Source organism: Micropterus dolomieu, linkage group LG06 (genome assembly GCF_021292245.1).
Source record: "Micropterus dolomieu isolate WLL.071019.BEF.003 ecotype Adirondacks linkage group LG06, ASM2129224v1, whole genome shotgun sequence".
Taxonomy (NCBI): domain Eukaryota; kingdom Metazoa; phylum Chordata; class Actinopteri; order Centrarchiformes; family Centrarchidae; genus Micropterus; species Micropterus dolomieu.
The window spans coordinates 21156097-21166763 of record NC_060155.1 but is presented as its reverse complement, the minus strand read 5'-3'; the positions used below and the strand labels follow the sequence as shown (position 1 = coordinate 21166763).

Below are 10667 nucleotides of genomic sequence, written 5' to 3'. Positions count from 1 at the left end.
TTATAGTTAATGTGGAAAAACTGTCACAGCTTTTAAATACACTGTACATTTTTTTACTTTTAATAATAGAAAGTGCATCAAAGTCTTAATGAGTATTGTTGAGCTGTCAGAACAATTACCATTCAGTGGGTTAGGCTTTTCAGTTCACATGCTCAACAACATAAATGGTAACATTTAGACACAGCATGTTTAGGAATTTAACCCTGGTGTGTTGTGTTTTCCAGGAAGGAGCATCTGCCCGGAAGGCCCAGACCCCAGCGCTGCAGCCTGTCCCTCGTCCAGGTTAGTGGTAATAATAGTCATAATATCCACATCCCCTCCATCTTCAGGAAAGCATCAAGTTTTCCACAAAAATAAATAATTTCTAAATAAATTGTCATTGAAAATATATATTCAATAGAAGCAGACTCTGCTTTTGAAATAATTCACACACTTTTTGAAGGGTTTTGTTGGTTTATGCTAGCCAGCTAGCAAATTTTACATTGATCATACCTTGAAAATTCCATGTTTGTCATCCCCTCTAAGTTGTAATGAAAACGCCCTGTATTGGAGTTCATAGTTTTTCTGTATTAGAGTGGGGAAGTGAGAAGTGTTTTTTTTTACTTGATGATTGTTAGTAACTATTGAGGTCCAACACTAGATGTTTGAATTTTGAATTTTGTTTTGAATCGTTTGTTTACAAACACCAACCGACAAATCCTACTCAGTATGCCTTTACTTAACAAAAAAAACAAATTTAATCTGATTTACTTGAGGATTTTTGTGTATGTGTTAATGTTCTTTGTTTGAAAACCTTAATAGAGGCTTTAAATGTAAAACAAAATGACAGTTAAAATAACAAATAGCAGTTGCATTTAGTTTTTCTACCCTTGATATTTTTGGCAAGCTTTTGATCACCCGCAGAGAAAGACAAAAAGGAAATTCACTTGGCCTTGAGCAAAAACTGTCTGGAATACCATAGAACATATTCACATGATTCCTGAATGAAACTGAAAGGGACTTTTGTTCGGTTAGCAGAATCACGTGTATTTCACTCCTCAACAAAAAAAAGGACCCTGTAGATTTTTGGCAAATATGTGAGAGGGTGACCAGAGCAGCAGAGTCTGTTTGTTGTGAGTGACGGCATGACTGGTTGACTATGACACATTAGTCCTACCGCAGTCCTATAGATTAATAGAGGAGCTTGTCTTAATAGAAGAAGGTTAAAAAAAAAAGGCGGAATGCAGGCATTAACACCATGCAGCCTAGAGCTCTTGTGTGTCTTTTGATTTTGTTTTAGTGTTTTAGAGGAGTTACCTGCAGTAAATAATTTCTGAGGAATTGTTCAGTTAAGCCTCCAGCATAACAGTTTAATATTTGAAATTGCACTTTAGTAGTTAGTGGAGCCCTTCAGCCCAATAGGGCTAATTTAAAAGTAGGGCTGTGATGAGATCAAAACATTACGAGATTTCTCATCAGGTTAAAAGCTGTCTTGCGAGCCTCACTCAATTAACATTTTCCACATGCTGTTATGCCACAATCAAATTTCTGTCACAGGGGAAAACCATAGACCATAGATAAATTCACCAGAATGCAGGAAATTTACAGTTTAATGCTTAACATTTTCATATAATTCAACGTAAAAGATTTCTTGAAAATGGTATTTAAAATGTTGTGAATATTGTGTTTCGTATTGTGAGCTAAGTGTCTTGTTACATCCCTATTTAAAAGTAGTTGATACTTAAAGCTGGGGTAGGCAACCTTGCAGGTAGGTAGGTAGGCCAGACAATTAGCAGCCAATCATTTCATTTGGGCAAACACCAGAGCCGTTTCAATGATGATCATTTGTATCACTATTTTGCCTGCTCTGTGAAATGTAATGCAACTGGATCTGCATATGTGTACATCAGTTTTTTCCCCCCCCACTGTCTTTATTTCTCTGTAGTTTCACAAGCCAGACCTCCACCAAATCAGAAAAAAGGTACAGTACTTTCCCTTAGTCATATAAAAGTACAATATAGAGTATTTATGTAATGTCTGTTCTGGCTGACCATTCTGTCAGATATATGCCTCTATTTGACTCTACCTGTTTTTAATACCTTTTCATAATGACTTTGTCAACCAGGGTCACGGACACCTATCGTCATCATCCCCGCTGCCACCACATCACTCATCACAATGCTCAATGCTAAGGATCTTCTGCAGGATCTAAAGTAAGTGTTGCTCTTTTGTTCTTTTTTGTATGTTGAAACCATTCATACAGAGGCATTCAAAGAAGTTGTTTTGTTTTTGTTTGTTTTTGACATGTTAAAGGGGTAAAGAAAGATGTTGACTGCTCCACTGTCAGGGAAGACACTATTTGTATAAAATGCTGAACAGGATACAGTCCAAAATTTATCTCTGTGGCACACCCAATTATATACAGAAATACAATATATAAATTATATACAGAAATAAAAATACTTCCATGGTGCAGTGCTGAGAATGAATTTAAGGGCAGATATTATCCTGCTATGCAAACTTCAGCCAGTTGTGGGGAGAATAAATGTTCTGTAACACTGTTTGCTTGTGTGGCCACGAATGAGTTATGTTTGGAAAGCTACATGCAAGTACAGACACTAGTCTTTCTCCTTATTGTAACTGAAAGAGATACTGAGCTCTTAAAGCGCCTGAAAACTTTCATGTCTTAATTGTTTCTCTACAACATTAAATATATATGACTAATTAAGCAACAAGCAAATTTCAGGTTTTTGAAGTTTAACACTCACCTTCAAACCAGTGAGAAGAACAAAGACAAAACGGCACAAGCAGACAACTCTCATGTGGAGTCAAAAAACAAATTAAAGTTGGGAACAAAATTAAGTAATTGTGTTTAGCATCTATAAAAAAGCTGCATCTCTACAATGCAGTCCATTTAAAAGAAGAGGCTTTATTTGTATAGAACATTTCAACAACAAGGTAATTCAAAGTGCTTTACATAAAACATAAAAGCAACAGGGAAATATAAAAAAGTTTAAAAGCAACATAGGGAAATTGAAAAAATACACATTAAAATCTAATAAAAGTTACAGTGCAGTGTACAATCAGGGTTAAGAGTTAAATGGAAAATAAAAACAGGCTGAGTGGTTGAGCAAATAATTGAGTCACAGTTATTTTGAAAAGAGAATAAACAGAGACGTACAGTGTTACATGTTGAACTTGGTTGGTTGGTTGGTTCAGAACAGGTCACAATTTTATGCAGCTGGAAAACTTTCAAACAAAACATTCTTTCCATTCAGAACAGCTCAAGGAAATTTTTCAAGTTATGATATAAGGTTCAGACAGTGATAACATCAATTATATCACCCAGCTGAGCATGACACACTTATTATAGAACCTGTGTGAAAGGACCAACCCTGCTTCAATGAATCACGTACAACCTCTTTGATGCCAGTAACCAAGGGGTTGTTTAAGTGAGTTATTGGCGGCAGAAATGGCAACGTCTGTCAAGCTTTTTACTCACCTGTAGCTCATGTGCCATTTAAAAGAATGGCAGATTTACCACTCAAAATGATTTGCATGGGTCCATGATTTCTGACAGAGGTAAATAAAAGCAGCTTCTAATTTATTGCTGCCACCCTGGATTTGATCAATTTAAAGGCCAACTATTTGTTCCAGATTTGATCCACTGCAGCTAGCTAGCTAAATAGATTAATGGTAGCTCTGCTGGGTAAGTTACTGTCCCTTTTTTTTTTTTTAAATTTGAATGTTTTCAGCTAACTTGTTTTAAAACAATAACCCTGTAAAATGCACTTGATGGCTACATACATGATATCATGAGGCTAAAGTTGCATGTTCCAGGCTAAAAGTTAGCATCCTCCTTGGCCAGTGTTCCATGTAGGAAGTGTGCACACAAGTAAAAACATGCGCAACATTGACAAAATAGAAATGAGGAAGTCTAAACTTTGTTTGTGTTGTGCCAGGTTTGTTACCCCAGAAGAGAAAAAGAAGCTGGGTATCCAACGCGACAATGAGGTTCTGCTTCAGAGGCGCAAGGACCAGATCCAGCCGGGGGGCACAACCCTGAGTGTCACTGTGCCATACCGTGTTATTGATCAGCCACTCAAACTTGCTCCACAGGACTGGTGAGAATTTGTTTAAAGAGGTCATATTATGCTTTTTTATATTTCCATCTCCTTTTATTGTGTTTTTTATGTTTGCACAGTAAAAAAAAAAAAAAAAGTTTACCCCAAAGGCAATAACCATCTCTCACAGAAAACACTGCTCCTGAACACAACTCGATTTTAGTCCAGCCTTTACTTCTGTAAACGATCTGCGTCACTTTGAAACAGGTATCATAATGTTCACCTAGTGGGCTAGTGTGTTTCCACAAGTACACCTAAATATGACATTAAAATGAACCAGTGAGTCAATGGACATAAAGTTGTTGCTATGATGTAGAGACAGTGCACAGTTAAAATGTTACATATAAAAGATAAATTTGTTACAAATTATTAATTTACCACTACCACTCTGAAACGTCTTGCTCCAGTCTAGGTTGCGACGCTGGTTCAGGTAGTTCTTCCTGTATTTCAGGATAAGACATTTACAGCTGAACCGAGGCGTTACCGGCTGAAGTGGCTTTATATTGGATCACACTACCTTGCTTATCAGGACCCGCCCAACTCTGCTTCTGATTAGCTAGTAGTTCTTAACTAGGTACTGCGCATGTGCAACTCCCAACAAAGACCGAATAGTGAGATGCTTCACTCCGTAGCTAAAATGGAGCGTTAAACACCAAGGTTATTATAGTTTTGGAATTTTCATTAGTTTTTATTTCATTTTGAATTTTTGATTTTAATTTCAGTTTTAATTCACTTTTTATCTTTGAAAAAAGCTAATAGTCGAAGATTCAATGTTTTGATGGGCGGAGCCTGATTTGGGTGTCAATCTCACAGTGGAAGCTTCGCAGCAAAACAAGGATCATGCCATTTTTGCAATATGGGGGTACTCAACGTCTGACTTTACATAGATCTACCAGCAAAAACTCTGCACAAGACCGGTGAATGGCGAGAGAGAGATCGATCAGCAATAAGCCTCAGGTACAGCTTCAGCTTGCAATCTCCGTCCACAAAAACACACATGATTCGACTATCAGTCGACTATAGGCAGGACTTGACGATTCTGATTCGACTATATAAATCCTTAGTTGGGGACAGCCCTAGAAAAAGCTTAGTTTTATTTTAGTTTTTAGTTTTAGTCCTTTTCGCTGCAGAATGCCAAGTTCAGTTTAGTTCAGTCCAGTTTAGTACAATCAAGTACAATCATTAGAAATAATGGGACAAAAAAAGGGACACCATTTTTAAAGTTTTCTAAAGGTTTGTACATAGGGGCCCAAACACTAAGCAAATATATATTTGAAGTACTAACACATTGTCTAAATAAATACTACAAATAAATGAAGCACTGCTGTATAATTTCTAACCTACATACAGAAAACACAAAGAGCATCCTACCCTAATTCCACTACTAAGTGGTCCCAAGAAATTCATTACATCATTCTCTAGCTCTATCATTCTTGGTTAAATAGGTGAAATACAATAAATGGAGGTGAAGTACAATTAATAGACGGCTAAGAAACTGGAAAATAATGTAGGCCACCCTTGGAGCCACAAACAACAGGTCCCTAGCACCCTGAAGGCAAGTATGACTGGAAAGCAGTTATATTAAAGTCTAAACATTTATTAATCAAAAAATAGGTAAAACAAGGTTGGCTGAGATATCAATGAGCCCATAAAACACACACTAGCTGACTTGCAGTAAATATAATGACAAGCAGACACTTTAACCCAGAGCAAGGGGAGCTCACAGTCAGTGGGCAAGAGGCAAGTTTATCCCACATGCAGCATGAGCAAGTCAGACCCTCAGAACAGAACAAAACAAGGTAAAGAAAATCACCAAGGCAGTGACTCACTACCTGCAACCCAAACTAAGCAAAACAATTCTCTATAAAGTTGTTGTATTAGTATGTCTAAAAGATAATAAAAAACATGTTCAAATCCCACCAACCACTCAGTTGACCCCTACCTGGGTCTCCCTGACGAAGTTAGCCTCCCCCTAACGTTACATGGGGCTCTCCTCGTAACAGCGGTCACCACCTGCTACTCTGTGGCCACCCTGACCCTGGCCTCTCTGGCTGGATAAAGCAATCATGGCAGGACAACACACATGCAGCGTGCCAGCTCTTCACGCGGAGGACAAAAGCATACTACACCCGCGGCTCACCAACTGATGCCTATCGGCTGATCACCGTGTGCACCACTAAACTGCCAGTCCGGTCAGACCAACTGCCCCGCAACGTCTGTTCCACCGGCTTCATATCCACTCGGAATGTAGGCTTATTAGGTCCTATAAAATAAATAAACAAAAATTATATTTGTTAGTTATTGTTAGTTTTGCAAACCTACAATACAGCTTGCTTTAGTTGTGTTTTTTGTAAAGGCTCGTTTTTATTTTTATTTCAGTAAACGACTGTTTTTTCACATGTAGTTTCCGTTATTTCGTTCGTCTTCATTAACGATAATAACCTTGTTCAACACACAGAGTGAAAAGAGGTGTTGCAGCAGTGTGCAGTATGACAAAAATGTGGCGTTTTTTTGAAAATCAACAATGTAAACCTGTTGTAGTGCAAAATTATGGACCTGCAAATGAGCATAATATGAGCACTTTAATATTTGAGTAGTTCATTCACATTTTTTCACCAAACAAGAACTGTATATGGAGAGAATCAGCAGGGGCTCTGGGGGTAGCAAAACATATGACCATTTCTCACTTAGTACCTTACTTTTACTATGAGCCTGTCTTGTGAAATACTCGGGGCATTTTTTCTACAACTTTATTTTCCAGTTAAGTATGCAGAGGATTTGATCTCAAACTGAATCATTTTCAGCTTAAAATTCTGTCCTTGTTGGGATGAGCAGGTCCAAGTGTAAAGCCTGTTGTTTGCTTTAACCATTGGATGAATCCTCAGATGGCTCAGCTGTTGACACCAGCATCTGTGAGATTGAGTCGTTAGTGTGTCATTGGGGACAAACATGAATCAGGATCACACATGCAGCTTGTGTTATTTGCAGTTTTGTTTTTGATATTTTAACATTAATGTTGTAATCTAATTGGTACAAAATACTGTCCTGTTTGTAGTTTGGTCTGTTGATTTTAGATTTTTCTGTGGTGAGAGGGTGGCGGTTTCTTTCTTTTATTTTGTCTCAGCTGTATTTTTTATGTTAACACCACCATTATAGGAGCAAGGTTTTACATGATGTCGTGGTGGGGTGTGTGTGTGTGTGTTTAACAGGGTTGTTCCTCATTCTTGCCTCATGATATTAGAATAGTGGATCTTTATTTATATGTCAACCCACAGTGCATGTAAAGTGATGTTAAACACATCTGTCTCTGTCTCTTCCCAACAACCTGTGAATGTTTCCCCCTGCAGGGATCGAGTGGTGGCCGTGTTTGTACAGGGTCCTGCCTGGCAGTTCAAAGGCTGGCCGTGGCTGCTGCCTGATGGATCTCCTGTCGACATTTTTGCCAAAAGTGAGTGACGTAGGGCTGCAGCGATTAGTCGATGTAATCGACGACATTGATTATAAAAAATCGTCTGTGAAATTTCATTGTTGACTTGACATTACAAAGAGGCCGTTTAAGGGAGAGATAGCAATCTTCTTCTTAAGAACATTTCTGGTTGTTTATTTCCAACTGCAATGCACTACATGGAATGCGAGGGGCAGTATCGCTTGCACTGTCTGCAATGACTGCTTGACTGTAAAACTACTTACAAAGAAGAAGCTTTCATGCGAGAAGCAGAAAACGACAGGGAAAGAGGCTAACAGCACACCGTTTTTTGTTTTTACAAGTTTTGTATGCTATTTCATCACTAAGTACACTTTTCAGAGGTTTTGAGGCAAGAAATAAACTTTATAGATCTTGAATATTGGCATTTTTACGAAAGTTGATGGCAAATCCAAAGTGTGCTCAAACGTTTTTGAGCTTGAGAAGCTCCACAAGCAACCGCGAGGTTAGCAGTGCCGGCTGGCCAACCACTCACTCCCACAGAGCTCTCTGGCCCCAGTTACTCAGACCACTGCAGCAGCAACAACAAAGCAGCAGCAATAGAGGAAAGGCCACAACTGTAAGATAGTTTCAATGTTTGTACCTCTGTTACAATCTGAGTAATGGTTTAAAGTAAATCTAGGAACATCTGGCTCGTGATATAGCCTACAGAACATTCTCTACTTATAAAACTTGTAAGCACTTTGGAAAAATAAACTACAAAAGAATTATGAAAGGGGACTGTTGCTTTATTATTCTAAATAGACATTACATAGTTAGTGTACAGTTGTGGTTATAGTAGTTGCTTTTAATGTGCTTTTATTGTATATAGTTCCAAAGCAAAAATCTTAAAAAGAAAAATGTTTTAAAGTTAAAACCTACTTGGCAGTAAATCAGATTGTGAGCTTATTGTTTTGGGTGAAAAGGCCTGGCTGTTCTTGGAGCAGCCTCTCCATAGTTCTTTGCATTCTTGGCTTTGAGGTCTCATGGATGATGCTGACTGACGCTCTTTTAGTTGTGTTAGCAAACATGCAATAGTAAATCAGTGAATTATAGGAGTATCCTACACGGTCTTGTTTTTTTTCCCTATTTTTACCCTGGCGTTGATACTTGTGTTCATTCTGAATAGTAAGCCTCGTTACTTAATGGTAACGTTAGCCTAGTTAGGCTGTGTGTTGGAGATCAGTAATTCACTTGAAAGATATTTAATTAGTTAATTGGTTTAATTCGGGTTAGGGGGGATTCATCTGTATAGAAATGTTTTGCGTGCATGTTTCCCCTCCAGTTCGAGCCTTTCATTTGAAGTATGATGAGGCAAAGACAGACCCCAACGTGCAGAAGTGGGACGTGACCGTCCTGGAGCTGAGCCGCCACAGGCGCCATCTGGACCGGCCTGTCTTCCTGCGCTTTTGGGAAACCCTAGACAGGTCTTTCTTTATTCTTGTGCATGGTCACGTCTACACATTTGTATGTTTACTGCGTTACTGTTAGCAGTTCGACAGAATTATGTTTCAAATAGCACAAAGTCACCTGTCCTCCCTTCTCTTTTTCATTTATCAGATACATGGTGAAACACAAATCTCACCTCAGGTTCTGAGTCCAGATCACAGCGTCCATCTCTGACCTTCTAACTGTCCTCAGTCCACCTCTTGCAGAGGTTGCCCCTCTCATCTAAGCTGCCATCCCATCTTTCAACATAATCCCCTTAACAGGAGATGGGGGACAAATTATTCAGTGGACTTCTTCGAGGACTCCTAATGCAATGCGCTGGATATGTTGCTCCGGAGAGGAGATTTAGGGGAGTTTTGTGTTTTTGTTGTAATTGTTTTCTAATGTTTTCATGTAGTTAAACAAAAATACCAAAATATGTTTTATATAAAAAGGCAACATACTGTGGAAACAATTTAAACAAGATATTAAGCAACATGATGGGTCAGAGGAAGAGGGTTGCATTTTTTATTTTTGTCAATTCAGAACAGTTTAGATTGAGAGAAACGTGAAAATGACTCTGCTCAAACAAAGTGGCCATTGAGTTTGAGGAAAGAGCCTTCCTTTACACTTAAAAAACAATTTTTGGGGTGTTTGTGGTCTGAATGTACATATATGATAAAAACCTGTCAGAGCCAAAGCTCTTGAAGCAGATAGGACGATGCAGGTAAGTGATTTGTTAATACTTAAGAAAATTACTCTGATCTCAGTCAAGCAGTCATCTCCTAGCTCAGTTACTGACCGATCAGCATATCTCTTGGTCATGCAATGACCTTGTTAAAGTCTTTTTCTTTGTTGTTGTGCTAGAGGAGAGAAACAATGGAAATTATTGCTTTAAGTCATCACATGAAAATAGACAATAAAGCCTCAGAGAAACAAATGTGTGTACTGCCTCTTGTAGATGATCAGTGTTCACTTTAGTAATGATCCTTTTTTTTCATTTACCCTGAGAAAGACCCAGTTTACTGTGTCTGTTGCTTTGTGATAATTTTTTACTTTAAGGTAGGGTGCAGGTATAATGAACTAAGTTAAGTCCACTTAAAAAAACCCTAAGCCCCTTTAATTTATCAACTCAAATCAACGCCTATGGAAAGTAACACTCGGATGATCATATCAAGTCACATTAGTCCTTTGACAATACGCCTTTGTCTTGGGTTCTGATCATCACCAATGCTCAGGAGCCAGGAAGGGGAAGTCATTCCCATCACCCTCAGCTTGTCAGACTCCACACAGGCCTGAGGATTCACTGTAACCATCCTGGGGGGGAGGGCATCGACTGGCCCCTGACCATCCATCTGCTGCTTCATGCTGCCAGGCAGGCAGCCACCTCAGCTGGTGGTCCCAGACGCCGATGTGTTGTTGGAACACAGCCAGATGCCTCAACGCACTTCTCAAAGACTGACCATCTTTCAAATATTTGTTTGCATTCTGTGTTAAGAGGGTGAGTAAAGAGTCATCACACACTTGTGAGAATAAATATTCATCTTGTGAATCTCACTTCATATTTCCTGTAATGGAGCATAAGCTCTGTATCGTGTTCCTTCCACAGTCTTTGACAGCAAATGTAGGTTTGCAGCACTGCTTTTAGTGGCAAATCCTGACTGGGTGTCCCG

The 10667-nt window shown here is 38.8% G+C and overlaps 1 protein-coding gene across 2 annotated transcripts in view; it reads left to right on the top strand.

Moving 5' to 3' along the window:
- cdc73 (cell division cycle 73, Paf1/RNA polymerase II complex component, homolog (S. cerevisiae)) overlaps positions 1-9934 on the top strand; it is a 32546-nt gene extending 22612 nt beyond the window's left edge. Inside the window, exons 11-17 of one of the 2 annotated variants that reach the window (XM_046051301.1) lie at positions 225-282; positions 1925-1960; positions 2105-2192; positions 3942-4103; positions 7451-7551; positions 8852-8993; positions 9127-9934. In XM_046051301.1, the coding sequence (XP_045907257.1) occupies positions 225-282; positions 1925-1960; positions 2105-2192; positions 3942-4103; positions 7451-7551; positions 8852-8993; positions 9127-9163 (624 nt within the window). In that variant the 3' untranslated portion in view covers positions 9164-9934. The remainder of the gene's footprint in view (positions 1-224; positions 283-1924; positions 1961-2104; positions 2193-3941; positions 4104-7450; positions 7552-8851; positions 8994-9126) is intronic. The other variant, XM_046051300.1, reaches the window with a different exon arrangement.
- Positions 9935-10667: the final 733 nt, after the last annotated feature.